Source organism: Rana temporaria, chromosome 1 (genome assembly GCF_905171775.1).
Source record: "Rana temporaria chromosome 1, aRanTem1.1, whole genome shotgun sequence".
Lineage (NCBI taxonomy): Eukaryota > Metazoa > Chordata > Amphibia > Anura > Ranidae > Rana > Rana temporaria.
Window position 1 is genome coordinate 377,697,226 of NC_053489.1, and position 17,066 is coordinate 377,714,291.

General features: G+C 45.7%; 1 protein-coding gene across 1 annotated transcript in view; it reads left to right on the forward strand.

The window, feature by feature from the left end:
• LOC120928965 (protein ELYS-like) overlaps nucleotides 1-17,066 on the forward strand; it is a 192,765-nt gene that overhangs the window by 72,128 nt on the left and 103,571 nt on the right. Inside the window, 6 exon segments of the mRNA XM_040340111.1 lie at nucleotides 3,255-3,325; nucleotides 4,798-4,926; nucleotides 5,004-5,094; nucleotides 5,183-5,272; nucleotides 5,368-5,508; nucleotides 6,393-6,497. Of these exon segments, the coding sequence (XP_040196045.1) occupies nucleotides 3,255-3,325; nucleotides 4,798-4,926; nucleotides 5,004-5,094; nucleotides 5,183-5,272; nucleotides 5,368-5,508; nucleotides 6,393-6,497 (627 nt within the window).

Here is a 17,066-nt window from a genome sequence, read left to right on the forward strand (position 1 = left end):
AAAAATTCCTCCAACTGGAAGGAACTGAGGGCGGTCGGTCTAGCCCTCATATTCTTCCAGGAAAAACTACAGGGGCACCACGTTCAGGTGAGGTCAGACAATGTCTCCGTGGCCTACTTGAACAAACAGGGTGGCACCAGGTGCATAGCTCTGTCGGCCATAACAGCAGAGATTTTTCACTGGGCAGAGGCGAACACCCTATCCCTGTCAGCTGTTTTCCTAAAAGGGATAGAAAACAGTACAGCGGATTTTCTCAGCCGAAGCCAACTAAGAGAGGGCGAATGGGCCCTCAATCAGGAAGTCTTCCATCTCCTGGTCAAGAAGTGGGGTGCTCCGGAGATAGACCTCTTTGCGTCCAGAGCAAACGCAAAAACCCCTTGTTTTTTCTCTCAGAGCAAGGGGGAGGGAACAAGAGGGGTAGATGCCTTGTCCCAAACCTGGCACTTCAGGATTTGCTACGCATTCCCTCCGCCAGTCCTTCTACCTCTGGTCCTAAGGAAATTTCAACTGGAGAAGACTTCGCTAATTCTAGTTGCACCTCACTGGCCCAAGAGGGCTTGGTTCTCGGTCCTCAAGCAACTGACCGTAGAACCCCCCCCTTTTTTCTGCCACTACGAGAGGATCTCCTCTCACAGGGACCAGTACTCTGCCCCCAGGTACACAGGTGGAACCTGGCGGCATGGCTACTGAAGAGACCTTACTGAGATCTAGAGGGTTTTCAGAGAAGCTAACTGCCACTCTTCTTAACAGCAGGAAAAAGGAGACTCGTTCTATCTATAGAAAGGTTCAATGCGTGGTGCCGAGAAGGTTCTTTTCCAGTACAGAGCTCCACATCCGTCCTGGAGTTTCTCCAGTGTGGGGCAGATAAGGGGTTATCAGTGAGTACCCTAAAGGGTCAGGTCTCAGCCCTTAGTGTATATCTAGAAAGACCTCTGGCCGCAGATCCTTGGATTATTAGGTTCTTTAAGGCTTTGTCCAGACAGAAGCCTTCTCAGGGACTCCCCTTCCCCAAGTGGGATCTTTCGTTAGTCTTACAGGTGCTAACAGGGTTGCCTTTTGAACCATTAGACAAATGTTTGTTAAGAGATTTAACGTTAAAAACAGTCTTTTTAGTTGCAGTGACCACTGCCAGGAGAGTCAGCGAGTTGGAAGCCCTGTCCATACGACCTCCTTTTTGCGTTATTTTCCCGGATCGGGTTGTTTTTAAAACCGATCCGGCCTTTCTGCCTAAAGTTGCTTCTAAGTTTCATAGAAGCCAGGAGGTTGTATTGCCTTCGTTTTGTTCCAATCCCTCAGGTGAGAAGGAATTCAGGTTTAGTACACTAGATGTCAGGAGATGTATCCTACAGTACTTGGAGTTGACTCAAAGTTTTAGGAAGTCAGACTCTTTGTTTGTTTTGTTTTCAGGGGCCAGAAAGGGACAGAAAGCATCTCGACGCACTATTGCTAGATGGCTTAGATTAGTTATTGGGCAGGCTTATTCCTTGACTGGTAGGGAAGTCCCTACAGGAATAAAGGCACACTCTACTCGAGCAGTAGCTGCTTCTCAGGCTGAAAGGGCTGGAGCGACACCTGATCAAATATGCAGAGCCGCAACTTGGTCCAGCTACGCCACCTTCGTCAAACACTATAGAGTAGACTTGGTGTCAGCAGGCGAACAAGCCTTTGGGAGAAAAGTCTTGCAAGCCGTGGTCCCACCCTAATTGTAAGTACTCGATTATCCTCTCTATTGTGGCTGTCCTGAAAGACGGATAGGGAAAAATGGAGTTACACTTACCGGTAACGTCCTTTCCAGTAGTCTTTCAGGACAGCCCTGGTTACCCACCCGAAGATTGGAGTGATTGTCTTTAGTCCAGGAACATAGTATGACATTGGTGTTTAATTATGGATTACTAACATGTTCTTGTGTCTCCCCAGCGGACCGGAGGTACTCGTAAAAAAACTGAGGTCTGGCAAGGGGAGGAGAGAATTTGAAGGCTGTGCAGTGTTTCCTACAGGAAGAGGAGGAGCCTATCTCTCTATTGTGGCTGTCCTGAAAGACTACTGGAAAGGACGTTACCGGTAAGTGTAACTCCATTTTTTGGACAGGGATTGGCTGTAACTGTTCTGTACTTTAATATCAGTGGATATTTTCCAAAGTATGACACATAATCATATTTTAATTTTTTATAAAGCATCTATTAAAAAGCTTGATGAAACTGAGATGCAAGGGAACAATTCTAGGTGTATAAAATCTGGACTGATGAGAACTATAGATTTAACAGAAATGGCCTCACAGGTTTATGGGGTGGGACCTTTCAAGAACCTTGGCAGCATAATGATCAAATTAATTATAATAAAAATACATCCACTGGGTATTTTATATAAGTACTAATTATACCCTGTCTTAAAATCACAAAGGTTTTATTGGTAATCAGATTATACAGACTTCATGTATATCTGCATACACATAACATGGTGGTTGTTTGTTTGCATATTTTGTCTTCTTAAAATTGAAGCTTTTTAAATTGATGCAGATCATCGGCATTCCCTCCCCAAACCCAAGGGTCAAGCTGATCCAAATGAACAGCTTACAAGCGCATCAGCTGGGCGTGCTATATAAACTGTAGCCTCCGCTATGGAAATTCTCCCTTCGGTTCCAAAACACAAGGCTGTGTGTATATAGTGTATGAAGCCAGGGCTACATACCATTTTTATACAGTGGCCCAGTGGGGACATTGCTTAGCATAGAAAGCTGTTTGGGCTAACTTTGCCTAAACAAGTTAAAAGATACAGTAAGCCTGAAAATTGTCTTTTAATGTTTCATATGAAGGAAGAATTGGCATTTAGTTACTCACACTATCCACATTGGCAAATCTGGCTGCTAGAAGTGCATCTTTTGTTTGATAATCATGTATGGTTCTCTGGTAAACTGACCATAGGCCGTTTGAATCTCAGCTGGTTCAGCAGGGACCAGAGATTCGAGCAATGTATGGCAGGGCTGATTGTACCCAAGTCGATCAATCAAACAACCAGCCTGTCTGATCATGTGGTTATTGCCTATGGATAAAGACACTAGCAATTATCTGTCGTCCTGGCCATGACAGTTGCTGGATAGAAAATGGGATCTAGGGTCAGCATTGGCTTTACAGTAATTTGCCATGTTGGTCAAGTTGGCTGCATACAATTTGTGAGTTCTGAAACAAAAAAGCCATGTCTGTGTGATTTTGTTTGCAGTATGATTTATTTAAATATCTCCCCCCCTTATTTTTAAGATGCCACATGTTTGCTGAGCTCTGGAATAATTCATATTATCTGTAAATCATAAATGAGATTCATCAGTTTTGCTAGACCAAAAAACAAAACAAGCTACAAGGTAAATTTACTATAATATTACACAGGCCCCTAAAAAAAAATTAGGTCAGCAGGTACAAATCCTGCATCTGCTGATTTTTAATATTCGGACATTGTGTCCTCACAGCCCCGGTCTCCTACTGCGCTAAGCTCGCTGAGCTTTGTCAATGGGTTACAGTCTTCTGAGACCTGTGAATGTGGCGGCAGAGGGGGGGGGGGGCGGTCAAACAGAGCTTCCCCTTTTGGGTGGAGCTTTGCTATAAATTCCCCTTTGTTGTACAAGTGCAGAATTGTGCTAATATAAAATATGGACCTCCTGGCCATGTTTTTAGTAAAAAACTGAAGTTTTGTGGTAAACTTATAGCAGGTCTTTATTACATTTTGGCTGCCTGGGATTACAGTGGATGCAGCTGCATAAAACAATTTTGAAAATCAACAGTAGATTTTAAAGCAGAAGTAGACTCTTTTAGAACTTTTAATTACTAGGAATTTTAGAATTGCAGGTACAATGAATATCCCCTGAACGTGTACCCTTTAGGAGATTTTCACATCAGCGATGGCATGTGCAATGACGGTCTGCATTCAGAGCACATGCATGCCGAGTGCCATGCCGTGGCTACTGCGCGCATGCATGGGAGTGACGTCATTGTGGTCCCAGTCATTCGAACAACTTTTATAGGATTTTATAAAAAAATAATACTTTCTACTATAATGCATATCCCCAAAAAATTAAAAAAAGCAATTTTCTTCATTAATTGATGTCAATATGTATTCTGCTACATATTTTAAGTTAAAAAAAATCCCAATAGGCATATATTGATTTGTAGACGCTATAACCTTTGCGCAAACCAAACTACAGGATAGGTTTAGGGACTTGTATTTACTTTTTTTTTTTTTTGGTGATCGGTGCTATAAAAATGCACTGATTACTGTATAAATTGCATTGGCTGGGAAGTGGTTAACACCAGGGGGTGATCATGGGGGTAAATGTGTTCCCTGGTAGGTGTTTCTAATGGGGGAGGAGTGGATTCACTGGACGAAAAGAGATTGTGATTCAGCTTGGCTGAAACATGATCTCTCACCTTTCCTCCGACAGCTCAGCGGTGTGCCGATGTACACAACCACCAGACCCACAGATTGGCTCACGCCCCCTAAATCGCGCGTAAGAAGATGGGTACATGATTTTGCGTGCTCGTGCCAACCTGCCGCAGTAAATGTACGTGGAAACTGAATCGTTTAATGACCACATCATTGTATACATTGCTCATTTTCTTTTGTTGGGTGCTTGGGATGGAACTCTACAACTGTAGGCTTTTTTTTAAATCCTGCTTGGCCAGAGCCCAAACACTACTGGCTGTTGGCTAGTACTAAACCATCCATTTGTAGGCCCTCACAATAGCATATAATCATGGTTGGTTGATCAGAATATTTAAAGCAGCACCGTTTGTTTGCTTTTTAAACTAGACTCTGTACTTTTTGAAGAATTCTGGCTCTTCCTTGAAGGAAAATCTTCCTGATGTCTATAGTCGATGTTTAGTTGCTGGTCTGTTGTCTCCAAGACTGGCTCATGTCCAGCCTTCAAGCATGAGTCAAGTAAGCACTTTTTTTTTTTTTTTCAACATTGGTATACCAGCAAAACTTGGAGTCATTTAAAACATTTCAATTTCTAGGAAGAACAATTACAAGCTGTGTTATCAACAGCTGTAGAAACTGGTTCAATAAGCCTTTTAACTCGTTACATCAAACTGTGGACTGCAGAAGGTAAAGATTGATTATTGATCCTGCAGTGCTATGTTATAGTCTGCTTTGTTAGGAAGTAATGACTAAATTATTTTATATTTGTTTTAAGAGCAACCAAGATCTGCAGTCAACTTGCGATTTGTTCTGGAGTGGACATGGAATAAAGTGGCTCTTGTAAAGCGGGAATTTGACAGACTGTGTAAGTTTCAGTATAATGTAATATTTGGAGTATTGTTTGGCAACAAGTACATATTTACATTTTGTAATTTTATAAAAATTTGTTTTGCTCTACAGGTGTTCCATTGTTTGATGGATCTTGCAATTTTATTGAACCTCAAACACTGCATTCTCTGCATAACTGTCACCTGCATCTCCGCAACCTGACTATCGTCTTAAACCGCTCTTTTACAGAAGCCCAGGAACTTACTAAACAAGGTACTGCATTTATTACGGTCTTGTCTTGGTGTGATCATTATTATCACGGGTCTTGTATGTTGATGTTCAAGAAGAAGACTAAACTGATTACACTGCAGGGTGCAAAATAACCACCAATATCTCTAGGCAATGTGATTTTATTCTGATGTGTAATTCAAAGTAATTATGCCCAGTTTACACTTTTGCATTTTTGATATGGGTAAGATAGAACTAAACCCTGAGAGGAAACTCTCCTTTTTTTTTTTCTTTCACTCGTTTTTATTGGAAGTTTTACGTATTGTACAAAAACTTAATGTCAAATAATGCAAAAAAGATGCATTCTCCAAAGTGATTGGAGGCCCTGACCAGCTAAACACAAAGCAATTAATTTCAAAAGTTATAGGCCTAACAGTCTGGCACTACCGATTTAGCGCAACCATTTGTATCAACAATTGAGTACCAAGAAAAATCTACCAATAGAAATAATTACCAAGTAATACCGTAAGCTGTAGGCCAGGCAGATCTCTAGAACATGGTAAGGTAGAAAAACATTGTCTAAGATTGATCCATGCCCCAAAACATGGGGTCTCGATCTAGAGAGAATTGTATAATTGGGGAGGTTTTTACTGCCCCCCCATCGGCATCCTACCAAAAAAAAGGTATAACAAAACCAAAAAACAGGAAAAACTAAATTGTAAAAAAGATTGAAAGAGACAAAGTGTGAGGAAAGAACAGAGTAGGTCCCTTTAGCCCGGACCTCCCCTCACAAGGTGGCCCAAGTGTTTAGGGAGCTTAAAATGTATGCAATCCACAGGTTCCATGCCTTTTCAAACCCAGCCTGCTTATTTTCAAGCCTAGCTTGCTTATGTTTGCCTGATTTTTGTCTTTTATTGTTTGCTTAACAGGGATTATAGACCTAGCAAACAAACAGTCGGTGACAAAGCTCTTGGCTCAGTATGCCTCTATTGTGCTTTGGTTTTGCCGATGTGGACTTCTACCAGATTGCTCAGGTAAGGGAAAAACAATTTTGTGCTGTAAAAGCTCTAATTTTGCAAAGTAATTTTATTGCATTTGTTCAAAGCATTCAGTGTGAAAAGTTGCCTGTTTAAGGGATTTAATTCACATCAGAATTTTGTTCTTGTACAAGTTTATGGGTATGCAAAAGCAGCTTTAGGCAGTTTGAGATCAAATGCAAATTGTATCAACTGCAGGTGAAATGCAACCAAAAAAGCACTCAAATGGAATTCGAAGTGTCTGGAAAACTATGGTAATTCCCAGTGCCCACCTAATGGTTCTCAAACTGAGAGTGCTGAAAAGACCACTCAAATGGCATTGTTACCATTAAACAATAGATTGCATAGCCACCAGCACACCAAATGTTCCTCATATCTACCTTTTTTACTTTAAAGTCACCAACGGAAGCGATGAACGTTTCAGGACTAAAATGCCCCTCCCCTTCTTTCTTGGAAAAACCATGGTGACTGAATAGTATATCCCCAGCACACCAAATTTATCTCAAATTGGGTGAAATGCATCTGAAAGAACACTGCATTTGCCTATCTTCACAATTTTTTTAAAGCTATTAGGTAGAAACCCCATCCTCTCAAAGAGTTGGGATGCTCTGACTGGGTTCAGCTCGTCTGTCATTAATGGCAGCATAGAAGCCTCTGGTGTTTTGGGGGCTACCTAGAGAACAAATTGTAATAGACGATATCCCTGCCTGCAAAGGTAGTCCACACCAAAGCTTGGGTTTTACAGACCACTGTTTAAGGCTGAAGTTTAGTTCTTGGGGGTATAGCTCTAGTCCTACACTTCATTATAAGTAAGCTGGTGGACCCATGCCCCACTGGCTGCTTCTTACTGTAGAAATCTTCTCATTGAAGCCACATTCTCTTTGCAGTGCTGAGCTTCTGATGCTGTATGGGTTAACTGCTTTCTGAACTCTCTGCAAGTCACAAAGCTCTTTGCATGGCTTTCATTACCCACTTAAGGACCGCCTCCTGCACATATACGTCCTGTACTAGTACCCAGCCGTGGGTCATGGGCGTGCTCCCGTGACCCGGTCCGAAGCACCGTGGGACTCGCGGACCCGATCGCCGCTGGAGTGCGGCGATCGGTCCCCGGAGCTGAAGAACGGGGAGAGCCGTGTGTAAACACACCTTCCCCGTGCTTCACTGTGGCGGCGTCATCGATCGCGTGATCCCTTATACAGGGAATCACAATCGATGACGTCACACCTACAGCCACACCCCCCTACAGTTGTAAACACACATTAGGGAACACATAACCCCTTCAGCGCCCCCTAGTGGTTAACTCCCAAAATGCAACTGTCATTTTCACAATAAACAATGCAATTTAAATGCATTTTTTGCTGTGAAAATGACAATTGTCCCAAAAATGTGTCAAAATTGTCCGAAGTGTCCGCCATAATGTCAGTCACGAGAAAAATCGCTGATCACCGCCATTAGTAGTAAAAAAATATTTTTTTATAAAAATGAAATAAAACTATCCCCTATTTTGTAAACGCTATACATTTTGCACAAACCAACCGAAAAACGCTTATTGCGATTTTTTTTTTTTTATTACCAAAAATAGGTAGAAGAATACATATCGGCCTAAACTGAGGAAAGCCATTTTTTTTTATAGATTTTTGTGGGATATTTATTATAGCAAAAAGTAAAAAATATTGAATTTTTTCAAAATTGTCGCTCTATTTTTGTTTATAGCGCAAAAAATAAAATACCACCAAAAAAAAGCTCTATTTGTGGGGGAAAAAGGACGCCAATTTTGTTTGGAAGCCACGTCACACGACCGCGCAATTGTCAGTTAAAACGACGCAGTGCCGAATCGCAAAAGGCGCAAGGTCCTTTAGCAGCATTTTGGTCCGGGTATTATGTGGTTAAATATACAACATAAACAAAAGAAATGATTGCGCAGGTATACAGACTACAAAAGTGCAAGCTGCTGGCAACAATACAACAGGACCAATTGTGATAAACGTGAAGCAGTAAATAAATTGCTGCGCTAAACAAGTGTCCATAAAGTGTGAACCGGTGCTGTTTTTTAGTGTGTAGATGAATTCCTAGATGAACATCCAGTAACAAGGAGTATAATGTGCATTTTGATCACCCAAGTGCACCTTCACCGATATTGATATAAAATGCCTCCTTGCCAGAGGTCTAGACTCCAAATTATAAGAGTCTAGACAGGCGTGATATGCAAGTATAGAAGATCCAGTCGGCTTCCTCCATTATATTGCAGGAGTGGTACTGTCATGGCTGATGGTAAAGTCTACTCCATGTAGGGCCCATGAAGGAAAGATAAAACCGCCACACAGTGTAAAACTGCTTAAAAGTTTATGAAAATATTTCGGTGCTAAACACAGAAATCCGGTAAAAACAAGCATGGCTCCAAGACATCCCAGAAGTCGATCGACTAATATACAGGATTGGCATGCGTGGTACCTCTTGCTAAGGAGGCATTTTATATTAGTATCAGAGGTGCACTTGGGTGATCAAAACGCACATCTATCATACTCCTTGTTGCTGGATATTCATCAAGGCATTCATCTGCACTAAAATGGCACAGCACCACTTGTTCACACTTTATGGACACTTGTTTATTCAATATCGGTTTAGCGCGGCAACATTTTTTGTTTCATAAAATGTAACGTGTTCTGTGAATGAGGGAGAGGTACGTGATTGACAGGTAATGGCAGTTAACCCATACAGCATTGGAAGTGTCGAGGTATGGATCTGACCTAACTAAAGAGATTATTTTTTAAGTATTTGGCAGTCAGCAGAATGTGGGATACTCTTCATTACAACCAAGTTATGTGACCCGAAGTTGTACATGTGTAGAAAAAAAAAAACATCTTTAAAATACAGGCCTTAAAGCGGAGTTCCGGCCACAATTTTAAATATAAAAACTTTTTAAATATAAATACCCCTGTAATACACAAGCTTAATGTATTCTACTACAGTTAGTCTGTAAACTAAGGTCCGTTTTGTTAGGTTGTTACAGCATTTAGACACTTTATAAAACAGAAATTAACTGGGGCCATCTTAAGTGTGGGCATCATGAAGCCAGACTGTATGACTTCTGGATTTCAGCAGTGAAATGGTTTCAGATCAGGTTTCAATAGCAACGGGAGTGTCAGAGGAAGTTACCGCCCCCTTCTCTATGCAAACCTCTCCTCCCCTCCTCCCCTTCTCCTTCCAGGAACCAGTAAATATATAAAATAATTTGTTCCTGTGCAGATATATCTACATAACAAGATGATATATATATCTTGTTATATATGTGGTGTGTATACATATACCAGACATGTGCACTGTCAATAAATTCATTTTGTTTAGTTCCGTTTCGCATTAGCCGTTATTTCGTATTTTGTGCCCGAAACTCGCTTCGGATTCGTACGCTCATAATGGGCACAGCAGGAGTACAGGCACAGGAAGTCAGCACAGAACAGGGATGGTGGGAACCCTTCATGAGGGATTCCCACCATCCCTGTGCTGAGTTCCTAGGTCTGTACACCCGCTGTGCCCATTATGAGGAGTTCCCGGGTCTGTACACCCGCTGTGCCCATTATGAGGGGTTCCCACCATCCCTGTGCTGAGTTCCTGGGTCTGTACACCCGCTGTGCCCATTATGAGGGGTTCCCACCATCCCTGTGCTGAGTTCCTGGGTCTGTACACCCGCTGTGCCCCATTATGAGGGGTTCCCACCATCCCTGTGCCAAGTTCCCGGGTCTCTACACCCGCTGTGCCCATTATGAGGGGGTTCCCAGCATCCTTGTGCTGTGCTGACTTCTTGGGTCTGTAACCTGCTGTGCCCATTATGAGGGGTTCCCACCATCCCTGTGCTGTGCTGACTTCCTGGGTCTGTACACCCGCTGTGCCCCATTATGAGGGATTCCCACCATCCCTGTGCTGAGTTCCTGGGTCTGTACACCCGCTGTGCCCATTATGAGGGATTCCCACCATCCCTGTGCTGAGTTCCCGGGTCTGTACACCCGCTGTGCCCATTATGAGGGGTTCCACCATCCCTGTGCTGAGTTCCCGGGTCTGTACACCCGCTGTGCCCCATTATGAAGGGTTCCCACCATCCCTGTGCTGAGTTCCCGGGTCTGTACACCCGCTGTGCCCATTATGAGGGGTTCCCACCATCCCTGTGCTGAGTTCCTGGGTCTGTACACCCGCTATGCCCATTATGAGGGGTTCCCACCATCCCTGTGCTGTGCTGACTTCCTGGGTTTGTACACCCGCTGTGCCCATTATGAGGGGTTCCCACCATCCCTGTGCTGAGTTCCTGGGTCTGTACACCCGCTGTGCCCATTATGAGGGGTTCCCACCATCCCTGTGCTGAGTTCCTGGGTCTGTACACCCGCTATGCCCATTATGAGGGGTTCCCACCATCCCTGCACTGACTTCCCGGGTCTGTACACCCGCTGTGCCCCATTATGAGGGGTTCCCACCATCCCTGTGCTGAGTTCCCGGGTCTGTACACCCGCTGTGCCCATTATGAGGGGTTCCCACCATCCCTGTGGTGAGTTCCCGGGTCTGTACACCCGCTGTGCCCATTATGAGGAGTTCCCACCATCCCTGTGCTGAGTTCCCGGGTCTGTACCCCCCGCTGTGCCCATTATGAGGGATTCCCACCATCCCTGTGCTGAGTTCCCGGGTCTCTACACCCGCTGTGCCCATTATGAGGGGTTCCCACCATCCCTGTGCTGAGTTCCCGGGTCTGTACACCCGCTGTGCCCATTATGAGGGGTTCCCACCATCCCTGTGCCAAGTTCCCGGGTCTCTACACCCGCTGTGCCCATTATGAGGGGGTTCCCAGCATCCTTGTGCTGTGCTGACTTCTTGGGTCTGTAACCTGCTGTGCCCATTATGAGGGGTTCCCACCATCCCTGTGCTGTGCTGACTTCCTGGGTTTGTACACCCGCTGTGCCCATTATGAGGGGTTCCCACCATCCCTGTGCTGAGTTCCCGGGTCTGTACACCCGCTGTGCCCATTATGAGGGGTTCCCACCATCCATGTGCTGAGTTCCCGGGTCTGTACACCCGCTGTGCCCCATTATGAGGGGTTCCCACCATCCCTGTGCTGAATTCCCGGGTCTGTACACCCGCTGTGCCCCATTATGAGGGATTCCCACCATCCCTGTGCTGAGTTCCCGGGTCTGTACACCCGCTGTGCCCATTATGAGGGGTTCCCACCATCCCTGTGCCGAGTTCCTGGGTCTGTACATCCGCTGTGCCCATTATGAGGGGTTCCCACCATCCCTGTGCTGAGTTCCCGGGTCTGTACACCCGCTGTGCCCCATTATGAGGGGTTCCCACCATCCCTGTGCTGAGTTCCCGGGTCTGTACACCCGCTGTGCCCCATTATGAGGGTGTCATGGACCTTGAGATATTAAAGTGTTTCTACTTGACATATGTTACACAGGAGAGGGACATTCAATGCAAGGCTTTTGAAATGCTAAGTGGAACCAGCTTGCGAAATACCTTTTATTGTGTTCTGCAGGTTAAGAGCGGGTGTCGGAGTCAGGCCGTCTAGCTGGAACCAGGTTATTGTGTACATTGATTACCCCCTGGGGCTTCTGTCTCAATACACAAGTCTTTCTATCCAAGCTATTGGACCAATCCCTGTTGACAATTTCAAGTCCTCATTTGCATGGTCAAGGGGGACCTGAGTGAAGACTGGATATACTTTACAATTGACCAATAGGAAAGCGGTTGTTGGGAGTGGGATGTTCCAAAATTCTGTATAAAAGTGTGCTGTGTACTTGAAATAAAGAGTCCTGTTGGAACTTACATACAGCCTGCCTGGTGTTTGTTCTCAATGGGTCCGAATGGCACATAGCTGTAATTCGGATCCCGGAACCTTGGATGACTGGACCATCAGACGTTGCAATCTGCAAGCTGACTCACTGGTAGCAGAGGAGTGTCGGGAGAGCAGGACCTGGGCGAGAAAGGATCTCGTCACAGAGGGGTTCCCACCATCCCTGTGCTGAGTTCCCGGGTCTGTACACCCGCTGTGCCCATTATGAGGGGTTCCCACCATCCCTGTGCTGAGTTCCCGGGTCTGTACACCCGCTGTGCCCATTATGAGGGGTTCCCACCTTCCCTGTGCTGAGTTCCCGGGTCTGTACACCCGCTGTGCCCATTATGAGGGGTTCTCACCATCCCTGTGCTGAGTTCCTCCTTTTTTTCTTCCCCCAGCACAGCACATTGCCACCATAACATTGCCCACCGCATCATCCCCGGCACAGCGCCCCGCATTGGCCCCCGCACCCCGCATCGGCCCCGGCACAGCACCCCACATCGGCCTCGGCCCCCCGCATCGGCCCCGGAACCACAACCAGACCCAAATGTCAGTGCCCACCAGTGCATTATCAGTGCCCATTAGTGCGGTGACACCAGTTAATTATCTGTGCAGTGGCACCAGTGCCCATCAGTGCGGTGACAACATCCGTGCGGTGACAACATTATTAGTGCGGTGACAACATTAGTGCGGTGACAACATTATTAGTGCGGTGACACCATCAGTGCTGTGACAACATTATTAGTGCGGTGACAACATTATTAGTGCGGTGACAACATTATTAGTGCGGTGACAACATTATTAGTGCGGTGACAACATTATTAGTGCGGTGACAACATTATTAGTGCGGTGACAACATTATTAGTGCGGTGACAACATTAGTAGTGCAGTGACAACATTAGTAGTGCGGTGACAACATTAGTAGTGCGGTGACAACATTAGTGCGGTGACAACATTATTAGTGCGGTGACAACATTATTAGTGCGGTGACAACATCAGTGCTGTGATAACATTATTAGTGCGGTGACAACATTATTAGTGCAGTGACAACATCAGTGCGGTGACAACATTATTAGTGCGGTGACACCATCAGTGCGGTGACAACATTATTAGTGCGGTGACAACATTATTAGTGCGGTGACAACATTATTAGTGCGGTGACAACATTATTAGTGCGGTGACAACATTATTAGTGCGGTGACAACATTATTAGTGCGGTGACAACATTATTAGTGCGGTGACAACATTATTAGTGCGGTGACAACATTATTAGTGCGGTGACAACATTATTAGTGCGGTGACAACATTATTAGTGCGGTGACAACATCAGTGCGGTGACAACATTATTAGTGCGGTGACAACATTATTAGTGCGGTGACAACATCAGTGCGGTGACAACATTATTAGTGCGGTGACAACATCAGTGCGGTGACAACATTATTAGTGCGGTGACAAAATTATTAGTGCGGTGACAACATCAGTGCGGTGACAACATTATTAGTGCGGTGACAACATCAGTGCGGTGACATTATTAGTGCGGTGACAACATTATTGGTGCGGTGACAACATTATTGGTGCGGTGACAACATTATTGGTGCGGTGACAACATTATTAGTGCGGTGACGACATTATTAGTGTGGTGACAACATCAGTGCTGTGACAACATTATTAGTGCGGTGACAACATTATTAGTGCGGTGACAACATTATTAGTGCGGTGACAACATTATTAGTGCGGTGACAACATTATTAGTGCGGTGACAACATTATTAGTGCGGTGACAACATTATTAGTGCGGTGACAACATTATTAGTGCGGTGACAACATCAGTGCTGTGACACCATCAGTGCGGTGACACCATCAGTGCGGTGACACCATCAGTGCGGTGACACCATCAGTGCGGTGACACCATCAGTGGGGTGACACCATCAGTGGGGTGACACCATTAGTGCGGTGACAACATTATTAGTGCGGTGACAACATCAGTGCTGTGACAACATTATTAGTGCGGTGACACCATCAGTGCGGTGACACCATCAGTGCGGTGACACCATCAGTGCGGTGACACCATCAGTGCGGTGACACCATCAGTGCGTGACACCATCAGTGCGTGACACCATCAGTGCTGTGACACCATTATTAGTGCGGTGACAACATCAGTGCGGTGACAACATTATTAGTGCGGTGACAACATTAGTGCGGTGACAACATTAGTGCGGTGACAACATTAGTGCGGCGACAACATTAGTGCGGCGACAACATTAGTGCGGCGACAACATTAGTGCGGCGACAACATTAGTGCGGCGACAACATTAGTGCGGCGACAACATTAGTGCGGCGACAACATTAGTGCGGCGACAACATTAGTGCGGCGACAACATTAGTGCGGCGACAACATTATTAGTGCGGCGACAACATTATTAGTGCGGCGACAACATTATTAGTGCGGCGACAACATTATTAGTGCGGCGACAACATTATTAGTGCGGCGACAACATCAGTGTGGTGACAACATCAGTGCGGTGACAACATTATTAGTGCGGTGACAACATCAGTGCGGTGACCACATCAGTGCGGTGACAACATTATTAGTGCGGTGACATTATTAGTGCGGTGACAACATTATTAGTGCGGTGACCACATCAGTGCTGTGACAACATCAGTGCTGTGACACCATCAGTGCGGTGACACCATCAGTGCGGTGACACCATTATTAGTGCGGTGACACCATTATTAGTGCGGTGACAACATTATTAGTGCGGTGACAACATTATTAGTGCGGTGACAACATTATTAGTGTGGTGACGACATCAGTGCGGTGACGACATCAGTGCGGTGACGACATCAGTGCGGTGACGACATCAGTGCGGTGACGACATCAGTGCGGTGACGACATCAGTGCGGTGACACAGGGGACTTGTGTGATACTGAGGAGGGAAATAATGAGGACAGAGAGAGACAAGATTTTATGCCGTGAGAATCGTGATCTTCATTCTAAGCAAAAAAATTGTGATTCTCATTTTGGCCAGAATCGTGCAGCTCTAGAGTATACAACAGTGGCGGAATTATCATGGTCGCGGCAGTCGCAATTGCGACTGGGCCCCGCAGTTCTGCTACTTTACGAGGGCCCGCAGACCCCCCTTCATCCGTCCGCCAGTGTGAGGTGCCGCGGAAAACCCCCCCCGCCCGTTCATCTGCTAGTGTGAACGGCCCGCCAGTTAGCTCCGCTGCGGGAGGAGGGGGGTTCGTCAGTTGATACTGTTGAGGATGAGGGGAGAGAAGGCAGAGCTGAGACAGTGGGCGTGGACCGCCCTGCCCCCGCCCCTATCCAAAGAGAATGTGGGGAGGTGAGGGAGGTCACTGAAAAAGAAATGATTTCTTGCACCGGGGCCCTGAAGTTTCTAGTTGCGCCTCTGGTATACAATATCATTGAGTCCTTCATTTTACTGGATTTAATAAATCTCATAGAATGAGTACGGGCCTGTGCCTGGGTAGCATGCTGTAACTGAAGAAATTGAAAGAACCATTGTTTCATTATTTCAAATTTAACACTCTAGCTCAGGGGTCTCAAACTCAAATTACCTGAGGGCCACAAGACAAGTTTTCTTTTTTTTTCAAAATTCTTTATTTACTCACATCAAAAGGCGCGTCCACATGGACCACATTAGCAACATGTAAACAGCAACATCTTCATACGTACCAGCTTACCTCAGTATAATACGTTAAGACAGTGGTTATAACAAAGTCAATGGATCTACAGCATCTCGTCCATGAGACCGAGTGCGTCTAGTCCCCTCCCGACGGACTTGCCATCAAGAGGGCATCTACCTATAAGGTGCAGTACGAATTCAGGGATCCGCAGACCCGCCCTTCTTTTTCCGTTAACCAAAAGGTAGAAGAGAAAGAAAGAAAGAAAGAAAAAATTGGGAAAAGAGAAGAGAGTAGCAGAAGAAAGAGGAAGGGGGGGAGTGGGGGGGAAGGTGTCCGCGAGCATGGAGCTAAGCAGCCTTCCGGCCTACCATCTCTCTACTGAGTGGCCGGGCCAATTCCTCCCAGACAGGGGGGGATGTAGGTCGAACAGTCTATGTCAGTCCCCTGAGCATTTGTCCTTCGTCTGAATAGGTAAAGACGTTCCACAGCTGCCACGTCTGCTTGTACAACTCTTGCCTGTCTCGGTCTGTGAGGATGAGATCCTCCATTCTGTTGATGTCATCAACCCTCCGGAGCCACATTGCCACCGTAGGTGGACGTGGGGACTTCCAACAGGCGGGGATGCACGCCTTGGCAGCGTCTAAGAGATGTCGGACCACTGATTTTTTATACACGCGTGCGGGGTAGGTGTTAGCGTGCAGCAGGAGGTATGCCGGGTCGTTCGGAATCTGGCGCTCGGTAAACTTCTGCCATATCCTCCTAATCTCCGCCCAGTAGGACTTCAACAGTGGGCAGGACCAAAAAATGTGGGTCAATGTCCCCACATCTTCCTGGCAGCGCCAGCACACGTCCGATGTGGACCTAAAAAATTTGTGAAGTAGGGCCGGGGTGCGGTACCAGCGAGTCAGGAGTTTGTAATTTGTTTCCTGTATTTTAGCACAAATAGAAGATTTGTGTGTGAAGGCCAGGATCTGTTGTTTTGTTTTGGCCGAGAATGTGCAATGCAGTTCTTGTTCCCATTTCGCAATACAGGGGAGCTGGTACCTCTCCTGCGGTGTGACCAGTATGTTGTGTAAGATGGACAATGCATGTGGTAGTATG